The following is a 23,001-nucleotide window of genomic DNA, read 5'->3' on the forward strand; positions in this document are numbered from 1 at the left end:
AAAAAAAAAAAAAAAAAAAAAAATCTGTTGTCCCCCTCATTAGTTGTGGCTAATATTTATTGCCAGGAATTTTAAATGAAAACCAAAAAGTACGTAGTTAGGCTTGTTTTCTGAAGCATTTGAGAAATTCTGTGAATTGGGCTTTTTCTTTTTCTTTTTAAAGCGTGTATTGCAATACATAATTGTCTTGAATAATTATAAAACTTGATAATACTTAAACTTTGAGAAATATTTTAAATACAAAACACATGAGTTGGATTTCATATGTAAGGGGCATGATTATGTGAAAAGGGTTATGAAAAGAATGTATACTTGATACAAATATTATTTTTAAAATTATACTTTTGTTTATATGAATCTATATGAGCATATGAATATAAAAGGTATGTGAGCTTATATACCCAATTAGTATCAGTAGTTCTATTATGTGTTTTCTAATTAAAACAGCATGTACTAATTATATAATAAAAGTAAGATAATATAAAAAGGGATGAAGGCCGTTCCTAATTTGATACTCAGTTCAATGTATATGTTATATTATTGTTTTGGATAGTTGTTTTTATCCAAAATGGCAAAACAAAATCTCTGCAGATAATGCTTTTTTTCATTCTAGGTCTTTTACATTTTAATATAATTTAAAAAGAGTAAATATTTAGTAGATATTATTATTGTAGGTGACATAGAGATTTGGCATAGTGTAACATGCCATAAAACTATACTCCCTAGAAGTAAAAGAGGCATATTAATTATGTGTAAATTCAATAACCTGTAATGAACAAATGGGTGTTCAATGCAAAATATGCATTTAATAAACTCATATGTAAATCATGTTGTATTAGAAAAAGGGGATGCGGGGAGTTCTAGCTAAACATTATCAGAGATATATTTGCTCCTGTGGGTTTATTAAGGTATAGAACTCTAAATTCTAAAGAGAAGATGATGCATTTTAAAGGAAGACATTTATATATTATGCTAAAAGTAAATTAACTCCTTCTTCATTACTGAAGTTCATATAGGGAAAATCTTTGCAAATAAAATTCCAGAATCATTTGCTTATTATATTTTAGTAGAGATAATTTAATGTGAAGTTACACATTAGGATACTACATTGTGTATAATTAGATGAGATAAAGCCTATCTTTTTACATCTTAGAATCCTGTGTTTAGACATTTATATATTTCATGATAAAATTTTTTAAGTACAACGTTTTAAAGTATTTATATACTTTTAGTGTCAGAATTGGATGTATTTATTATCTCTTGATTGTCACTTCCAGGACACAAGTGGAATAGGGACAGTTGAAATTTGTTAATAAACTACATTGTGACTGGTTTGTGTCTATAGTATATTTCTTGTGAAAATGGCTTGCCTCATGAAATAACTTTGAAGTGCCTCATTAGAAGATAGTGCTAAGTTTTCTAGCTAAAATTGTTACAAAGAGCATGCACCTTCAACTATTTCAAGAAATGGTAGATTGCAGATTATCTTTTTTCCTCATTACTTCTGTGTTTCAGCTAGTTATTTCTTGTTATCTTCAGCCTGGAGTTGCCATTGGGGAAAGAAAGAAGGATCATGTCCAGGAATAGTCAGGGTGGAATTCTGAATTATTAAAATAGGTCTGTATAACGCCTGCATTTTTTATCCTTATCATTACTGAGGAAGCAGCTGTGAAGGGGAACTGCCTAAAGATGGTGTGTGAAACAGGAGTGGATGAGGGAGGCAGAGTTAGAAATCTTTTAAAATTGATCTTTAAGGAGGATTTCAGTGCTCAATAATACCAGATACTTGTGGATGCTGGGGAGCATGGAAGGGCCATCGAATAACCATCAAGGTGCATTATGTCAGGTTATAGATGGCCTGGAAAAGTAAGAAATATGACACAGATTAGTTTCCAGGGCCACAAGGTTGTGGCTGTAGGTGACTGATGAACAGCAACAGTGCAACTTGAAAAAGTATCAGCAACAGTGAGGTACCACTGATATCCCCAGGAAGAAGGGTCAACTGGCCGATGTAATCAGTCTGTCCGGCTGGCAGGAGCCACACCCCATGCAGTCAGATACACAGGTCAGCTTTTGGTAGGAGTCACACGTCTGACAAGTCGTGGTAGCCTCTGTGTTAGAAACATAGCGCTCCTTAATGTGTACTTTGCATATGATTGCAGATGTGATTCTGTTTTGGGTATTATGATTGTGGCAGGGGTGGTGGTCTGGGTTGTGCAAGTTTGATCAAAAGCTTTATTCTGTTCATCTCATTGAAGAACACATTAGAGCATTCATCCATCACAGTGGCTAAAATTAAAAAGACTGATGGGAAGTGATGTCAGCAAGATCACCGACTAGAGTTGCTTGGCTCTCATCCCCCTCGTGAAAAGGAACCAGAACAATAAATACGTTTATTTTATCTGGAGTGACTGAGGAAATGCACTGGAGAGCACCAGGAGAACGGCAAAGTCCCTATGGAGCATAGAGTCAAGAATAGCTCCACAGGGAGGAGAGCAAAGTATCCTGTCTCTGCCATACTGTCTCCCCTGCCAGGGCTGAATCAGAGCCGGGAGTTCCTCTTCTAGGAAGGAAGGTAAGCTGGGAATCATCAGAACTCATCACCGCCGCAGATGCCAGCAGTCACTGCTACAAGAGAGTTCCCCAGTCCTCGCAGGTCCCAAGTCCAGCATAAACAGTTGCTGAAAGTACATGTGGCTGCATTCCCCCAGAGCCGGAACCTTTTTGATACTCTGCACCCCTGCAATCCGAGCAGCTGAGGGATGGCACAACTGTGATGAAACCAAGCCCACATCTGGAGTGCTTCTGACTTGGAGGCCAGTAGCCACTCTGTATCCCAGAGGCATTTCCTTCTTTCTGCAAAGTTCACACAAGTGCCTCTAGCATTAATATTCTGGCTACTTGGAGCCTAGGCTCAAAGTTATTACTGGGGCCCTGATGCCTAAACCCACAAGGCTCCCTATTACCTAGGGAAGCAGTTGGGCCTGCGTGGCAGGGCAGCCCTGTGCAGCCACTAGGCTAGTGTACACCTGTCCCTGGCTCAGTAGCTGGCCTGGAGGTGGCCCCTCCCCAAGGGAGAGAGTAGTGTACACCTAGTGGGCCTGTGTGAACTTGCTCCCAGCTTGAACAGCTGGCCCAAAGGTTGTCTGCTTGTATCACTGGAGGATTCTGCACAGCTGCTGGGCCACAGTTGCCTGCCTTTAGTCCAGTAGCTGGTTTGGAGGCATTCTATCCACAGCTCAACCCTGCATCACCAGAGTCACGCACAGCCTCCAGACCTGCATGCATCTACCCCTGGCCTGATAGCCAGCCCAGCAGTAACCCTGCCATTCAGGAAAGACCATCGTACAACCTTTCTGGCCTGCTGCATCAGCATGTGCCTGGCCAACAACCAGCCTGTTGCCCCCAACTCCAGAAAAACCATGCCACCACAGTCATGCTCTCCTGCACACTAGGTCACTGAGATAATCACGGACATCGCAGGTGAGGATTCCAGCTGAATAATGTGTATGGAGACCACACTACTGAGTCCACCCTGAACCAAAGTCAACACACCATTTCCAATCAGCACGCTAGGCCCCATCGATAGGAAAAAGCCTCTTCTTACGAAAGCTGCTCATTAAAATTGGAAAAAGCAATTGTTCATTAGATGCACAGATACCAACATAGAGACAGAAGAATCATGAAAAAGCACGGAAACCTGTCACCTCCAAACCTGGTGTCCAAACCTGGCACCACAATGCACCTTTAGTAACAGAATCGAAAGAAAAGAATATTTATGAAATGCATGAAAAATAATTCAAAATAATGACATTAAAGAAGCTTCTGAAATGTAAGAGAATACAACAATTTAACGAAATTAATAAAAAAAATCCATGAGCTGAGTGAGAAATTGAACAAAGATATTACGGAGAGGAACAAAACAGAAATCTTGGAGCTTGAGGAATTCAGTGAATGAAATAAAAAAAAAAATACAATTGAGAGTCACAGTAACAGACTAGAACAAGCAGAATAATGCATTTCTGAACTTGAAGACAGATCTTTTGAAATAACACAGTCAGAAGAAGAAGAAAAAAAAAAGAAAACCAAAGAATGAAGAAAGCCTGTGGGACTTACCAAACACCATTAAGCAAATCTATATTCATATTATGGGAGTGCCAGAGAAAGAAGAAGTGAAGAAAGGCATAGACCACCCAACTGGTTAAATAGATTGTCTGTTCTCTTCTTCACTTCTTGGAAGAAAGTATTGGGAAGTTATGGACATCTAGGAATAAAAAGATCCCCAATAAAATTCAACCCCCGAAAATCCTCTCAAAAGTACACAATTCTAAAAGCTGTAAGACAAAAACATTACGTCACATATACGGGAATTCCCGTTACGCTGTCAGTACATTTCTCAGCAGAGACTGTACAAGACAGGAGAGAGTGGGATGACATATTCACAGTGCTGGGAAAAAAATAAATAAACTGTCAGCAAAGAATATATCCAGCAGTGCTATCCTTAAGAAATGAAAAAGAAATAGAGACGTTCCAGACAAGCAAAGGTGACATAATTCATCACCACTAGACTGGTCTTACAGAAACACCGGAAATAATAGGAAATGAAAGAATGATTAATATCTTGAAAATATGTGAAAATACAAAACTCATCAATATAGGCAAATCCATAATCATATTCAGAATACCCCAGTGTTAAAATGGTGCTGTGTAATTCCTTCAGTCCTCTAATATGAAGGTTTAAAGTTAAAAAGGTCAGAAACATCAACAGCTACAATTAGTGGCTGAGGAACACATGAAAGATAAAGATGTGACTGGGCGCGGTGGCTCGCCCCTCTAATCCCAGCACTTTCCCAGCTGAGGTGGGCAGATCATCTGAGGTCAGGAGTTTGAGACCAGCCTGATCAACATGAAAAAACCCAATCTCTACTAAAAATAGAAAATTAGTTGAGCATGGTGGTTCATGCCTATAATCCAAGCAACTTGGGTGGCTGAGACAGGAGTATCGCTTGAACCCGGGAGGTGGAGGTTGCGGTGAGCCGAGATCATGCTCTTGCACTCCAGCCTGGGCGACAAGAGCGAAACTCTGTTTCCAAAAAAAAAAAAAAAAAAGATGTAAATTATAGCAATCAAAACACTAAACATGGCGGGGTAGGGGGGTGAGGAGAAAAGTCTAGATTATTTTGTGTGACCAAAGTTAAGTTGTTATTAGCTTAAAATAGTCTGTTATGACTATAAAACTCTTTATGTTAGCTCCATGGTAACCACAAGAAAAATTATAGTAGATAGACAAACGAGAAAGGAAACAAAGCTTAGCATTATAGAAAACCACCAAACCATGGAAGTAAACAAGAGGGGAAGAATCAAATGAAGGATCTTCAAAATATTGAGAAAACAAAATAGCATGAGTATTTTATTACTTATCAGTAGTAACCACTGAATGTAAGTGGATTAAATTCCCTAATTAAAAAATACAGAGCAGCTAGATGGATTAAAAAAAAAAAAAGACCCAACTATATGTTGCCTGCAAGAGACATACCTCATCATTAAATATAAACATAGACTGAAAGTGAAGGGATGGACAGAGATACCCCATGCAAATGCAAACCAAAAGTGAGCAGAAGTAGCCATACGTGTACTAGATACAGTAGGCTTTAAGTAAAAAACTGTAAGAAGAGACAAAGTCATTATGTAATAATAAAAGGATCAATTTGCCAAGAACAAAACTGTAAATAAATAAGCATTGAACACGAGAATATCCAAATAGATAAAGAAAATATTATTAGATTTAAAGGGGGAAATAGACTTCAGTACAACAGTAGTAGGGACTTCAGCATCCACTTTTAACAATAGACAAATGATTTAGAAACATGAGACTTAAACTACACCGTGGACATTTACAGAACATTAACAGCTGCAGAATACACATTCTTCTCAACTGTACATGGAATATTCTCCAGTAAAGATCATATGTTAGAGATGGTATCAGGTATTTTACCGGATCACAACTATATAAAACTAGAAATCAACAACAAGAAAAATATTAGAAACCAACAAATGCATGGAAGTTAATATGCACCTTAATAACCAATGGGGCATTGAAGAAATTAAAAGGGTAGTTAGAAAGTTCGCTGGGACAAAGGAGCATGGAAACACATTATACCAAAACCTATGGGACACAGTGAAACCTGTTCTAAGTGGGAAGTTTATGGCAATAAATGCCTGTATCAGAAATGAAGAAAGATTTCTAATAAACAGCTTAACTGTGCAACTCAGAGAAACTTGAAAAGCAAGAACAAACTAAACCCAAAATTGGTAGGATGGAAAGAATAAAGCTTAGAGCAGAAGTAAACAAATGGAGACTAAAAAAGCAATTCAAAAGATCAATGAAATTTTTTTGAGAAGATAAACAATTAACAAACCTTTAGACTAAGAAAAAAAAAAAAAAAAAAAGACTCAAATAAGTAAAACCAGACATGAAAAGTGGAACATTACTAATGTATCACAGAATTGGAAGATCACAAGAGACTATTATGAACAACTGTATACCAACAAATTCTAGAATATAGAAGAAATGGATAAATTCTTGAACACACAACCTACCAAGATTAAATTGAGGAGAAATGGAAAAAAATAAGCAGACCACAGTGAGTGAGAGAATTGAACTACTAAAGCCTGACATAAAAAAAAAGCCCAGTTTCTGATGGCTACATTACCGAAGTCTATCAAACATTTAAAGAGCAACTAATATTAATTCTCAAACTATTCTGGAAAATTAGAGAGGAGGGAATACTTCCAAACTCATTTTATGAGGCCAGCATTACCCTGATTCAAAAACTAGACAAGGATACAACAAAAAGAAAACTACAGGCCAGTCTGATGAACCTAGATGCAGAAATTCTCAACAAGATTCTAGCAAGCCCAGTTCAACAACATATTAAAAACGTCATCCACTATGATCAGGGTTCATCCCAGAGATGCAGGGATGGTTCAACATACACAAATCAATAAATGTGATGCATCACATTAACAAAGAGAACGAAAACCATATAATTTCAGTAGATGCAGAGAAAAGCACATTACAAATTTTAACATCCCTTCATGCTAAAAACTCTCAAAATAGAGAAAGTGTGTACCTCAACACACTAAAGACCATAGTTGAGAAACCCACAGCTAGTAGTATGCCGAATGGGGAAGAAAATGAAAGCTTTTCCATTAAGATCAAGAACCTAACAAAGATGCACACTTCCAGCAATCCTATTCAACATAGTAATGGAAGTATTTGAGCGGTTAGGCAGGAGAAAGAAATAAAAGACATCGAAATTGGAAAGGAGAAAGTAATCTGTTTTCAGATTACATCTTATTAATTACATTAATTAATTACATTACATTAATCATATTACAATATGATCTTAAGTATAGAAAACCTTAAAGAGTTGACCAAAAAACTGCTAGAACTCATAAATGAATTCAGTAAAGTTGTAGGACACAAAGTTAATGTACAAAAATCAGCACTTGTATATGCTAATTGTGAGTTATTTGAAAATTAAGAAAATTTCATTTACAATAGCTACAAAAGTCAAGATACCCTAAGAATAAACTTAAAGAGATAAAAGATCTCTACACTGAAAACTATAAAACATTGAGCAAAGAAATAGAAGACACAAACAAGTGAAAATACATCGTATGTTCATGGATTAGAAGAATTAATATTGTTAAAGTGGCCATACTACCTAAAGTCATCTCCAGACTTACTTCAGTCCGTATCAAAATTCCAGTGACCCTTCAGAGAATTAGAAAAGACAATCCCATAAATTCATATGAAACCACAAGAGAGCCCAAATAGCCAAAACAAGCCTGACGAAAGGAACAAAAGCTAGAGGCGTCACTACCTGACTTCCGAATATACTGCTAGAATGTAGTAAGCAAAACAATGCCATTGGTGTAAAAAACAGACACGTAGACCAGTGGAACAGAATAGCCCAGAAATAGACACACATACAGCCAACTGATTTTTGACAAAACCTGTTACCTGGAGTAAATCTAAGAAATATGCAAGAACGTCCATGAAGAAAATGATTAAACATCATTAAGACACATTAAAGAATACATAAATATTTTGAAACATATGCTGTTTCATGAATTGGAATACTGACCATCGTCAAACTGGTCAGTTCTTCTTAAATTGATTTATGGGTTTAGTTTGATCCCAATTAAAATACCATTAGTTTTGTTTTTGCTTTTTTAGGAAATCAAATGAGATGTCTCTTCCCCCCCGCCCCCCTTTTTTTCTTTCTGGTTGATCTATACAGCTTAAAGTATATGCATGTTTCTCGGTGAGTGTAATACTTCCCAAAAAGGGGCTTGGGTGAGCTATAAAGTGGGATATGTTCAGTATTACTGCTATAGGCAATTTAACAACACAAAACTATAAAATAACACCCTATTCAACATAGGGTTTCCCCCCAAAGAAAACCACTGTGTAATAAAATTTAATGGAAACGTGAACATCTACCATATGTAAATGCTTTAAACATTTAGTGTAGTGTGTGGAAGGAAAAGAGGCAGCAAAACATTTTGTCATCTTTTTATATTGCTTAATACCAAGGTCATGACCAATTTTGAGAAGATAAAGCAAGGTGATAGGTCAGGCTGGTTTTTGGTTTGTGGCTTATGAGTTTACCCTTCAAACATTTTGTTATAGGCTATCTCTGAGCTCTCTGAGATTTACCTATTTTTTTTCCTCTACCAGCTGGTAATAACTGGATTTTAGCTATTGCATGCCTTATGCTTAAGAGCTTGGGTGGTATCATTGGAAAGGCCTGGGAGGAACCCTTATGCAGGATTTTGCTTTATAAAAAGTTTGGATTTATGGTGCCAGTACTAGATTACAGAAGGGGATCAGGCATAGCAGTAGAGCAGTATTTGACCTAGAGGGTGACTTTTACAATCAGTCAGTCAATCAGTAACCAAGAAGTAGCAGCATTTAATATCTTAATCATCCATTTACTTTAAAAACGTGTTTATCCCTCATTATGTAATGTTCCCTCTAGCAGTAAAGCACATTCTTGTTTCTACTTTTCAGACACTGATTGGAGACACTGGTTAATATTTTTGGCACGGTGATAAGTGTGTTTATTAAGTTCTTTAGGAACCAAGAGGAGATGGTAGGGGGAAACCTACTGAGGCATGCTGTAAAATTCTGGTGATAAAATATGTTTAAATTAAGAGGGTCACGAAATCATGGCATTCCCATTTCATCTACATTCTTTTCTTTTGCACCATGATTCTACCATGTGGTTTGGTTAAGGTGTATTATGATAAACCTATTTCTTTAAAACCCGTACTTTTGTTACAGTGAATGATGATATCTGCCATATGACTGAATTGAGCTACTTAGGGAATGGTTATTATTTTTAGATCGTAGGTGACTTTGAGGAGCAATGAGCAATTACATGCATCTCTTGAACTTTAATCAAAGTTGTTACACTTTGTACCTCATTTGACCTCTGTAAAGAAAGTTGTATAGGAGTGCTGGGAAGATGTTGTCTTGGTTCATATCCTTAACTTTCTTGCCCTTCTAACTTCCTTTTTGGAATGGTGTGACAAATGGTTCAGGCGTTACTTGCTCCTAGAAGTACATTTGAGGCCACACATTCTTGCAAGTTCTGTGTGGGGAGAGAGAAGGCAAAGGAACTAAAAAGCTTACATTATCTCAATATATCAATGTGACATTTCATTAAATATTTTATATGTAAACATACAAATCAAGTGGTGTATATTTTTTGGGAGAGCAGAAGAGGGGCATAAAGGAATTGACTATATTTAAAACATTTCAGAAGACCTTCCTGGGGTTTAGTAATCATAGACCCAGATCTGGAATATGAAAAATACACTTAGGGTGTATTGTGTAGAAGTCAGATGTCCTCGAGTTTTCTGTAACTAATGTATATATGAACCATTTCCTGCTTATATCTGCTCTGTTGACATTATTAAGAAGGATTTGTTTCTTGGTATAATTAGTAGTTAAATATAATGACAGATGTTCATATGCTATAGATTCAGGATTATGTCTGGTTTTTTTAGACTTTTGAGCACTTTATATTTTAGACTATGCTGTGGAATCCTCTTTTTACATAATTGTTGTCTATCTGCACTGGTACTAGTAAATTGCTGGGTACCTCTTCTATCTCTTACATAGGATCACTGGTACTACTTGTTTTATGGTATTTTTATCTACCTTTCCCAGAACTTACTCCATGTTTTAGTTTATCTCTGACTACCAAGATAAAAATAAGTTGGCTGTATCTAAATGTCTAAATATACATATATATTACAAAAGGAACAAAATTCCAAATGAGAATACTGCCATTTATAAAAGTCAATAAAAAGTTAAATATGCCCTCTATATACCAGTCTTTTGTATTACAGTTACTTTTTATATACTGTACATTAACCTTTCTTTTTTGAGCATAAACTAGCCTTGTACAAATTCAGTTTGTTCTGGTTTTATTATTCTAATAAATATTTCATTAGTTTTTCCCAAAGGCAAACTTTTGGGCAAGGCAGTGAACTGTAGGTTTTCTTTTCCATTACTTGGCTGTCATAGGGACATAGATCTCAAGAATTGAAAGGAATCATAAAGTTTAACTCAGTTAACTTTTTTTTTTTGTAGAAGAACTAAGTGGTCGGTGGTAAAAGTGCAACTGGTTCAGTGTTTAATGTTTTCTTGATTCAGAGTAATTGTTATAAGAAGTCATTATGTTACATTGTGGATACGTGCTTTAATCATTATTTCTCAGAAAATCCATCTAGGTGCTATACATTCCTGGTACTAAATATCTGACTTGTTGAAATGTGATTTACTGTACTGTTATATAACACTACCATTTTATGTTTGAAATTTCATTTTTCTTAGGAAGAAAGGCTACACTTCTCTGTGTATTAGCATTGACACTGCTAAAACCTCTATTTGAGTAAAGTTAGTATTAAATATTATTTCTTCAAATACATTATTCAAATCTTATGTAATGAAAGTGCTTTTAAAATGTGTGGTATGGCTGGGATATACCATTATATAATGCTGCATTTTTTTCCACCATTGCTTAAGAGTTCTTGAAGCCAGCATAGCAGAGAATAAAGCATGTTTGAAGAGGACACCTACAGAAGTTTGGAGGGATTCTCGAAACCCTTATGATAGAAAAAGACAGGACAAAGCTCCCGTTGGGCTAAAAAATGTTGGCAATACTTGTTGGTTTAGTGCTGTTATTCAGGTAAGGATCTTTCTTTGTTCAGTTCTTATTTGATGTGTATGATAGCTATGGAAAGTGAGTTGGTTATGTTTAAGTTGTGTACTTTAAAGTTTTTAATATACTCTTTAGTCTAATAAACTAGCTTGGGATTGCCATATCCTCCCATCCCTCTTTCTTTTTGATTTCTAGTATGTGTTTTTTAACAGTAGATCACTACTTACACCTTTCACTTATTTGGAATCAATTTATCCTTTCTTTCTGCTTTTAGGAATTGTTGGGGTGGAAATAATTTAGTGTATATTTCCCTGCAAATTTATGGAAGCATTGTAACCAAGTTTGAAACCAGAGCTGGCTTTTTGTGGGTCAGATCAGATTTATTTGTATATACTAGACAATGTTGTTTATAGAATTATAGACACTTAATATTTTTAATAAGAAGAGGCATTTTATTTGAGGTTGGTATAGATTTGCAAATAATTCTCTGGTTGCATATGAAATGATGTGATGAATAAATATTGATAAATTAAGAATAACACATTATCTTTTTTTACTAAGAAATCCCTTAATGATATGTTTCTTGATCTGCTTGTTCTAAAATAAGAGACATATGTATGTGTAGATATCCATTGTCTTCTCAATTTGGAACAGTTTCCTTTACGTGTTAATGACTGTTATCAGAATTCTTTATCGTTCTCAGTTGACATTGATAATGTTATCCATCAGATTGTAAAACTTTGAAGCAATTTATGAATAATATGTCCTTAATTTTTATTACTCGTTAGGAAAGTTAACTAATATTTTGTGTTTTTTTGGTAAGGCAGTTGAATTATAGCTTTTTATTTCATGTTCCTGATGAATGCTTTTTACGTCACTGTACATGCATGCTATTTTTTAAGTTCAAAATATCTCCATTTTGTAACTTTCCAAACCTGTGTGTGTGACAGCTTAAACTTTCATATGGTATTAAGGCAACTAACGTTATTTGGTTCATTTTCTACAAGTTAACTGTTTTTGCTAACCTGTAATTTTAACTTTTTTTATATACTTCAGTGCTATAGTTTTCACATTTTTCCCCCTTTTTGCTTCTGGTGCGTAATACCGCATAATTTGATTTCCTTTGTTTTCTGGATTACCTCACTTTTTAATATGCTGTGGTGCATCCTAATAAGTAATATGCTATGCTGTTGGTTTTTCCAGGACATTAAGATGCTAAGGAATACCTGGGTTAACATAAATCTATAGTAGTATCTTTGCTTCTAGCCTTGATTATACATTATTTGTTTACTTACATGCCAAAAATAATATCTAAAATGTTGATACCTTAGTTTCTTAGATCATCTTAATAGGCCATCTCTCTTTACTTGCACTATTATTAAGAAGGTTTGTACATGTTATAATTTAGACATAGTTTTAAAATATTAAGTGTAGTTGTAAGGCTGTGAACTGAGTGTTCATGAACATGTTTTGCTGCCTGTATTTGGTCAGGTAGATGCTGTCTCAGCACGATTGTGACAGATACATGAGGGTCATTGATAAGAAGCTTTCCTTAGAAAAGTGTAAGAAGAAATAAAGTATTTGTAAATAATATTGTTAGAATAGTTGCTTTTTATTTCTCCATCCTGTATTTGTAGGGAAGTTCTGTTTGAAATGATAAATGCTGATATAGGGATAATGACCTTTTGTTTTAGTAGAATAAACAACTTTCAGCAGCTCAGTTTAATCTTGATACAGTCACAATCTATTTCTACCCTGTTTGCTAATCTTAGCTTTTCTTTTAGCTTAGATTTTTTTTTTTCTTTTGAGAAGGAGGGAATGGGCTAGAAAAAAAATTATCTTTTAATAAAATACCTAGCTTATTTAAAAACTAGTAATTATACTAGTTTTAAAATTTGATCTAAGTTTAGTGGCTGCTTAATCCCTAACATAGGCAAGTATAAGAGGGCTTGATTTATTTATTTTTCTTTTGGTGAAATCTAAACATCTGGGAGAAGTAACCTATAAGCTTAAAAATTCAGGTTATAATGGCCTAATAAGATAATGACCTTTCAGGGAGTAGAAAACATTAAGCATCAAACCGTAGAAAATGTTAGGGGGGGCGGGGCAGAAAAATTTGGCTAGAGATGACCTAAAGTTTTATTTTTTATGGTAATTTTAAAGTCTATCAAACTATTTTAAGTAGCTTTTAATTTTATCTTTAGTAGAGTCTTCTTAAAATTTTCTATCATTATTGCTTAACTCTAAAATATAAACTGAGATATAATACTTGACCACCATAAATGGACTTTTTACTTATGAATGAAAAGTTGGGCCAAAAATCTACCTTAGTGTTGGAGGTTTGGTTGTTTTCCAGAGTGAGTGAGTTGGAACTTATTCAAATCGTGATGTAAATGTACTGTAAAGTTTTGATTACAGAATTTTCTCAGGGATGGAATTTACTTAGTTGGTCAGACTAATATGAAACAACTGGGAATTCTTTTCTTGTAAATATATTGACCAGTTATGGAAGTTTACTAGTAATATCACCCTTTAACTTCAAAGTATATAGCTGGGGTAGGCTACAACAGGTATAGATAGCTTTGCATACTTATTATTTTAGATACTGAGACCAATATTTTGGTAGAAAGGGGGAACAGAATGTAAGAAAGGGAATATAAACAAAGAGAAGATTATACAGGTAATGGCTTAAATAATCTTTTGGTTGCTGGCAACATTAGCCTGTCTTTAGGTTGGACATCAACCCCACAGCTAGTCAGGATTATTTTTGTTCTGTTCACTTGGTACTTTTATGTAGAAAGTACTGATTGCAGCTTTCCCCACTAGGGTGTCGGTAAATGAGTTAGCTGTATGGAGGTGTACGTTCTCCTCTGTAGCTCTGGGACATCTTGTTGAAGTGTTGTGGGTGCTCATGATGACCCTTAGCCCCTTAGCACCTTTCCATGTGGATGCTTTTGTGATGCCGAGAAGTAAGGTGCTTATACTTCTCGGTTTGCTTGTCGTAGTCCATTTTACTCCTCTTGTAGATCTGTTGACACCTGTCACTTAGTCCTAAAGCCCTGCTGTGTATGATGGTAAAGTATGTGGTTACCTTGCTCATAAATCATGTAACCGCAGGCTGACTAAAATACAGGCACCCTGTATTTTATAAATTTTACTAAAATACGCCCACCCTGTGGGCAGGGAGCACATTTAGGTTACTCTATATTAGTATGTATAATACAGTGTCTGGCACATTGGAATAGTCCATCTAGTAATTATTACATGAATGGATGAATGAACCAAAAGGGAGCATGTATGAAGTATCTAAAATATTAAGTGAGGATATTTTTTTAAATGATGCATATTGTCAAAACAGGATATAATTTAAAATGCATATTCATACTCCTTGCTTTTATCTCTTTAATTTTCATCAAAGAAAAAATCATACGGCACTAAAATGCTTAAACCTATCTGCTTCCTAGTCCTGCCCCTTGAAAGACACCTATATCTAGTCCATTTCTTCTCCATCTTCATTTTTCTAAATGGCATGCCTTCCAACTGAGATAGAGGTTCGCTCTTCCGGTTCACCTGCCTAGAATTGCCCTTTCATCTCTCAACATAGTTATAATACAAATTAAAAATAGTAGGTAGTCAGTATTTACATTTTTTATAATTTTATAAATATTACAGTGATTCACTAGGCCCTCCTGTCTATAGTACTTTGTTATCCTGGTGGTGTTGATTGCTACCTTTTTTCCCCTATTTTCTGTATACTTTAATATTTTCTAAATGCTTCAACATCTTTGTTATGGTCTTAATAATATATTGTGTATGACCACACATATTAGCTTCATTTTTTTTTTGTTTTTGGAGTTCTGTTCCACAGAACATTTCTCTATTTCAGATTTGGGGTAGATTCTGATTTTTTTTGGTTTAAGCATGATCACTCACTTTCTAAAAGTAAGTCTAGAGAAATGGGATTGGTTGATGTGGGTATCAGTTTACATGTTTTTTACTTAATCTTGCTATTCATAGCTCTGAATCTTATCTCTCCTTTCTACCGTGACATACAGTTTAACTGAAGTCATTGAAGATCTCAGTAGACTAAATTTCCTGTACCCCCACAGAGAGGAGGCAATTGTCTGAATGTGCTGGGCCTGGAAAGGACATGGGGATTTAATTGTTCTGTACATAGACGTTTAGTTTCAATGATGCCATCTATTTTTCAGTCCCTGCCTCACCATGAAACTTACGTGATACCATTCTAATTTTTTTTTTTTAATGCTCCAAGGAGAATTTATCATGCTTCTTGGTACTCTCCATTGTAGGCACTTTATGTTTCGTTTCCTCTGCACTGTTGTCATCACTGTTTTTCTTTTTCACAAAGTATTTCAGCTCTTATCCCCCATTAGGTCTTTGTTATTAGCAAGAAGCTAACCAAACTTCATTTTCAAAAGTGCTTTTCAAAATTCACATATTAGCTTTGGACTGAATGAAAGGATGCTGATTTTCAGGTGCATTAATCAAAAACACTCTTTAGGCAGTAAAAGTTACCCCTTCTTACCTCTTTTGAAGGAATACATTGGACAGTACTCATGTGACTTTGGTGAAGGATATAGGGTATTTGGGACTTGAAAAACTTAATTTTTATGATTTGTTGCGATGATCAGTGGTGATGAGTTTCACTGGGTAATGGCAGATGAAGTTGTTTTAGACCATCTGCCTCGTGATGTTTTACTGGATTCAAAAACAGAAATAAAACCAACTTGTTGAGGGCATCCCGGAGTCCTAAAGCAGTGAGGAATTTTGAGTAAAGAGAGATAGTCAGAGAATGAGCTTGTTATTTTTGATGGATTTTGTCTTTTAGGCATCTCCAGAACTGACTGCTGAGTGGCTGAGGAAAATTTTTGCACAAAGTTTGAGCCCTAGTAAAACATCTTAGACTTTGAGTTGGATTTCTAAATGGTTAGAATGTAGCATTAACTAATAACTGAAAGTTAAGACAGGGTTCCTAGTTTCTGAATTATCTCAGAATGTATTGGATTAAGGCGACTTGAGACTGGAAGTGACTCTAGTCTACCTGCCTGCCAGAGCAAATGTAAATTCTCTCTTAGAAGATAATATTATCTTGAACCTTTCCTTCATTTTTCATACACAATGTCTAGTACTCAGGTCAGTCATACCAGAAAATAAGATGTGTGTCAAACTAACACAAAAAAAATGGGCAATAGAAAACAGCACAGGAAAATCGGAATATTTGTCTGCCATAATAATAATTAATATGTTCAAGGAATTAAAAGCAAGATTGAGAGTCTGAAGAAAACTAAAAAGTATAAAGAACAAAATGGAAATTTCAGAATGGAAAAATAGAAATGAAACTAAGAAGTCAGTGGATAAATTTAGCAGCGTTACTAGACACAACTGAAGGGATAATTAGCCAACTGGTAAATTAATCTGCAGAGTATTTTTCAGACTAAAGCTATGACATAAAGATGGGAGCATCAAAGAGTTACTTTGGATATGGTGAGTGGTACTAACTGTATTTGTAATTCCAGAAGGGAGAGTAAAAGGAAATAGGGCAAAAGCATATTTGAAGAGATGATTCACAATATTCCAAACTTGAGAGAGATCAAGTCATAGATTCAGGAAGCAATATGAATCAAATAGTATAAACATAAACAATACTGCACCAGAGTACATCATAATAAAACAAAAAAATAACTATAGCCAGAAATTCTAAAAGTTGCAAGGGGGAGAAAGATACACACATAAAGGAGCAAAAACAAGACTAATAGCTGACTTTGATACCTTTAAACATCAAGTCGCACATCAGCAGAAATAATGTCTTTAAAGTGCTGGAAATAAATAACTGGCCATCTTGAATTTTATACCTAGCAGAAGTCTTTTAAAATGAAGAAAAACATTTCAGTCAACAGAAGCTGAAATAATTCTTCACCACCCACACCAAAGGAAGTTCTAAGTGTCCAGGAACAAGGAAAATACTCTATCTACAGGGGGAGCTCAGAGAATAGAAGTGGGATTGAGATTCTTCTAACCTGCTAGCATTCTCTTTCCTCTTTAAATTCCTCAAAAGAATAGTCCATGGTTTGTCTCCCCTACTTAAAGTACTCCCCTTATCTTTGGTTTCACTTTCTGCTGTTTCAGTTACCTGCTGTTAATTGTGGCTGAAAATATTACAGTACTGAGAGAGAGAAGGAGAGGGAGACCACATTCATATAACTTTTGTTACAGTATGTTTTTTACAATTGATCTATTTTATTATTAGTTATTGTTGTTAATCTCATACTGTGCCCAATTTATAAATTAAACTATCATAGGTATGCAAGGAAAAAAATCATAATATATATGGGGTTCAGTAGTATCTGCGGTTTCAGGTATTCAGAGGAGGTTTTGGAATGTATCCCTTTTGGATAAGAGAGTGCTACACTATACCCCTTTTTCCAATTATTTAATGCCTCTGTTCTTCCTCTACCACTCAACTGAAAACATGACTTTCCAGTTGCCAAATCCAAAGGTTATTTCCCTGTCCTTAATTTATTGGAAGAATGTGGCAACCCTTCATGATACTGCTAATCTTGTCCTCCTTGAAATGTGCCAGCTATTTTTTGATGTACAGCAGAATCTTTTGTGGAACTTTGTATCTTTATTAAGAGTCCCCTGACATTGTTATTTTTTAAAGCTCCGCAATTTATTCAGATCCACAAGTATGTTTGAAAGCCTTTGTTTTCTCCACTCCTTTTTCTTCTGTGATTTCCCTTAGTATACCTTTCTCTTTCTCAACATTTTTTTTTTCTTGTGACTTTTAAATGGTGCTTTCTCCCCAAGGTTCTGATCTTGGCCAACAGTTAATGTATTAATATCCCTTCTGGTTTATTATCTCTACTGTTGTTGTTTTAATCAGCAGTCACAAGACTGTAATCCCTACAATGGCAGAGACTACCTTCTTAGTGTCTGGCATATAGTAGATGTTCCATAAATATTTGTTAAATGAATGAATAAATGATTTATGTGCTTATATTGTTTTATCTTTCTAGATCACAATATAAAATTTTTTTTTACAATTTCTGTCACCAGCTTTATGGTTTTACCTTTCATATTTAGGCTGTTAATTCGTCTATGTAATCTGGCTCTATTTCTTTATATGTAGTTTTCTCAGTACCCAACTGTTGATCAAAACCTTATTTTCTCATTGATTTGTGGTGCCACCTTTATCTTCTGTCGAGTTGACTGACTCACGTTTTTTAAGATTTAATACATTATCACTTCCTGTATAGTAATTTCCGAACTTTATAAACTGTGACCCAAGAAAGGAATATACTCTATATTATAAAACATTTTACACATACGTAAGTTTGTAAAATATCTACAATGAAAGTTTTGCAAGAAAATACTCTGATGAATTTACTGAGGATGATACATTGTGATTTTTTCCATTGTATTTTATCACATTTTAAACAAATGTTCAGCATGATGATAGTAAATGGTTGCAAAGTACAGTTTAAAAAAGATACTCCAGGAAGCCTTTCTATGAGCATCCATCATATGCTCCATTATATTCTTGTGTAATTATTATCACTGCATCTTGAAGTCACGATATTTCTATTATACGTCTATCTCCTTTCTAAATTGTGTATTTCCTTGAGCGTTGAGATAATATGTAATTTCTTTGTGTCTCTATCACCTAGGATCTGGTGAATAAATTTATTTGTACATTTTTCTAGAATTAATGATACATCTAGATAATTCATGGTAAACATAGCACATCTAAAAAATTTTGGACTTGACATTTGCATACTCTTTCTTTTGAGGAAACTGCTTAAGTGCGTATAAAGAGAGCTATTAATAATGAGTAGTATTTTTAAAAAGTTGTCCAAATATAATCTTGTGCACTATCAAGTATCAAGAATAGTATGTCAAATATAAGAAATTTGACTTTTTCTCCGAAATGTGTCCTCTTTGTGCCAGTTGCAGTGATTCTGAGTATAAGTAGTACACAGTTGTCAAAAATAAATCTCTAAACTAGTTATTTTACATTCTGCTAATGGAATTTTCTCTCAGGTTATCTTCAATTGTTATTCTTTTCAGTCATTATTTAATCTTTTGGAATTTAGAAGATTAGTTCTGAATTACAAGCCTCCATCAAATGCTCAAGATTTACCCCGAAACCAAAAGGTAAAATGTAAAAGATTTTTTTTTTTAACAGTATATATAGTCTATATGTTCTCTTATATGTGATTGATTTTTGGGCATTTACTTGGCTCATCAAATCGAAAACTGTCAATTTGAATGTCAATTCATTAATCTCAGTTACCACAGCAACTTCTTATCCTTTGTTAATATATTATAAATATGACTTTTTCTTTACCTGTCATGGTAATATGCCAATTTTTGGTGTCACTTTAGTAATTTTTTTGGGGGGACTCACATTTCAGTAAACTTTATAGGCTATAGTTTACAATTTAAGGTCTTTCCTCAATTGTCTCCTGAAAAATTTTGTGGAAATAGAAACTTCTTTTCAGTTGATTGTCTTGTGGAGCCCTTTAAAAAATGAGTTTTGCATTCATGTCTTTGCAGGTACAAATCTGTATCTTTCATTTTGGAAGTGACTATCGTAGATAGGTAATATAAAGTGAACAGAGAACACACACACCAGGGCCAGATTGCCTGGGTTCTAGCTGTGGACCTAGAGCTAGTTACTTGATTTCTCTCTGTTCCATTTCCTATCTGTAAAGCATAAATAATAATAGTAATTATTTCATAGAGTTGCTGTGAGCATTAAATGAGGTAAAACATGTAAGAGGCTTAAAAGTGCTTGGTACATAGTAAGAACTAGGTGTCAGCTATTGTCAGTTAAACAATAAAATAAAGTTTTTAAAAAATAAGACTTATTTAGGGCCAGGCGCGGTGGCTCACACCTGTAATCCCAGCAGTATGGGAGGCCGAGGCGAGCGGATCACGAGGTCAGGAGATCGAGATCATCCTGGCTAACACGGTGAAACCCCATCTCTACTAAAAGTACAAAAAATTAGCCAGGCATGGTGACGGGCGCCTGTAGTCCTAGCTACTTGGGAGGCTGAGGCAGGAGAATGACGTGAGCCCGGGAGACGGAGCTTGCAGTCAGCCGAGATTGCGCCAGTGCACTCCAGCCTGGGCGACAGAGCGAGACTCTGTCTCAAAATAAATAAATAAATAAAATAAGACTTATTTTAAAAAGATCCAGTTTGCACACAGAATTTATACCTAATGGAAAAAATTACTTACGGAGATGATATAGTTGCGTGTAGGACTTTAGTGGTTGATCTTGTCATAAACAATCTGTAGTCCTAAAGTGGACTTGTTGCCAAGACAGGGAAGTTAGTTTTAGATTTCAGTATACTGCTGAACTTTTGTGACCTATTGTTAGTAGAAGTGATGAATTATTAAATTATGTTTTCCTTTTAGCGTTTAATTTTAAAACCACTTTTCTGTAAACACGTAAAACATTTATAATGCATGCTAGTGGGACGATAACTTGATTTATAACCAGCTTTTCAGGTTATGATCTCTGTGCTGTCGAGTGTCAGGCTGATAAACAACCCATTTTCAAAAGGGAGTCAGGATCGCTCAACAAACTCGTGTCTCCAGAAAATTAAAGAAAACCCTTTCAATCGTTACGGTTTTACATGGGACCTTTTGAACTATTGCCTCCGTTATTGCAATTGTTAACATCACAGTTCTTCTCTCTTCTCATATCTCAAAGTCTGTGTATAATTTGTGTGAAACTGTTTAGAATTACCATTTTCTAGTTACGTATATATGTATGTATATGTGTCTTGACCATTTATGGTCCTGGATTTTAATGTTTTACAGAGCTTTATTTTCTTTGGTTCTTCACAGAGTTGAATGAGGCCATGTTAGTTTGTATTCTTATTTTAAAAGCAGTTGTTATATTTATGCTTATATATCATAAGGAGTTGTGAATACTAGAGAAATGTGTAATTCCAATCTTCAGCACCTTTCTAGACAAGTTTGTTTCTTGCAATGGGTTAGCCTCTCCAGGTGTCCCTTTAGCTTAAGGAAATAAAATAATTTCTCACTTCCATTCTGAGACAATTACGTAGAATATGCAATTTTGTATAAGATTATTCCACAAAAGTGACTCTCCTTTAATTTAGTAGAGTGACAGCAGTTCACACTATACCTTGACATCTTTGAAGCAAATGTGGCATTTATAGGTAGTTATCAGCCACTGAATGGTCCTATATTCATTTGAGATGGTGACAGCAGGTTTTAAAAAAGGTATCAGTGTAACTTGTCACTTATTTAATAATGACTTTACCTCCAACTGGTGACGTGTCTACAGCTACATTCAGTTTGAACGCTTTGTGTTAAATTGCAGAATACATTTGGGATTACTTTGATCACATCACAGAAATGCCATTTGTATACACTTTTAAACAGGATATTTTTTACTGGCAGAATTTGCCACAAATATTACATACATATTGGGTGAGATTTGAAAGAAATACAGTATTTGAAATTAGTTTGTATTTTAAGTAGACTTGGCAATTGCTTGTAGAATTTGAAACTAATTTTAGATACTCATATTTATTTGAACTATTTGTAATTTCAGTGTCTAGGAGAATTGTGAGGTCTCTGGAAATATAATAATAGATCTTTGATGTAATCATCCCCCCTCCCCTCACACAGATATACATTTGGCTTAAAATGTTTCAGACTGATGGCAAAACATATTAAATGTTGAGAAAACAAAGATGCACATGTATAGTATTGAGTGGAAATCATCATATAAATAGCTAAAGCCTTATTAATTGGAAGGTTATATTATTTAAAGCCTTGATTTAAGACAAATATTTCAAAATAAATAAATTTCTCACTTTCCACTACTTAAAGCGAATGTCATCAGAAGGAAATGGGTTTAGTTGAGTACCATACTGTATTCCTGGACCACATACTTGAAGGAATTTTGAATTTTACAAATAAAAAAGGCATTCTGAGATTTCTGCCATTAGTCATGAAGAAGTGACAGGAACTGGGTTTATAAGTCTCAGTACATTTTAAAGAATTCAAATCATACAGAATACCTTTTCTGACGAAAATGGTAGAAATCAAGGTAGAAATCAACAACAGAATGATATACAGAAAATTCCCAGATAGTTGGAAATGAAGTAGTTCACCTCTGAATATCCCAAGGGACAAAGAACAAATCAAATGAGTAATTTCAGAATATTCTGAGCTGAATGAAAATTAAAACATGACATATCAAAATTTGAGGGATGAAGCTGAAACAGTGATTAGTTGAAGATATCTTATTAGAGACTATTGGGGAAACCCCACCCCGATATTTAACGTGGGTTCTTTTCTATTTCCCTAAGCATCTTGACTGGTCTGAGAAATAAAGGGAAAGATTACAAAAGAGAAAAATTTTAAAGCTGGGTGTCTGGGGGAGACATCACATGTCGGCAGGTTCCGTGATGCTCCTCAAGCCGTAAAACCAGCAAGTTTTTATTAGCGATTTTCAAAAGGGGAGGGAGTACATGAATAGGGTGTGGGTCACAGAGATCACATTCTTCACAGGGTAATAGAATATCACAAAGCAAGTGGAGGCAGGGCGAGATCACAGGACCACAGGATGGGGCGAAATTAAAATTGCTAATAAAGTTTCGGGCACACATTGTCATTGATAACATCCTATCAGGAGACAGGGTTTGAGAGCAGACAACCTGTTTGACCAAAATTTATTAGGCGGGAATTT

General features: G+C 35.1%; 1 protein-coding gene across 1 annotated transcript in view; it reads left to right on the forward strand.

Annotated features, from left to right (window-relative positions):
* Positions 1-23,001, forward strand: part of USP25 (ubiquitin specific peptidase 25) — a 148,667-nt gene that overhangs the window by 50,329 nt on the left and 75,337 nt on the right. Inside the window, exons 5-6 of the mRNA XM_017859822.1 lie at positions 11,108-11,270; positions 19,332-19,418. Coding sequence (XP_017715311.1) covers positions 11,108-11,270; positions 19,332-19,418 — 250 coding nt within the window. The remainder of the gene's footprint in view (positions 1-11,107; positions 11,271-19,331; positions 19,419-23,001) is intronic.

This window comes from Rhinopithecus bieti, unplaced genomic scaffold (genome assembly GCF_001698545.2).
Source record: "Rhinopithecus bieti isolate Rb0 unplaced genomic scaffold, ASM169854v2 scaffold_51042, whole genome shotgun sequence".
NCBI classification, from domain to species: Eukaryota; Metazoa; Chordata; class Mammalia; order Primates; family Cercopithecidae; genus Rhinopithecus; species Rhinopithecus bieti.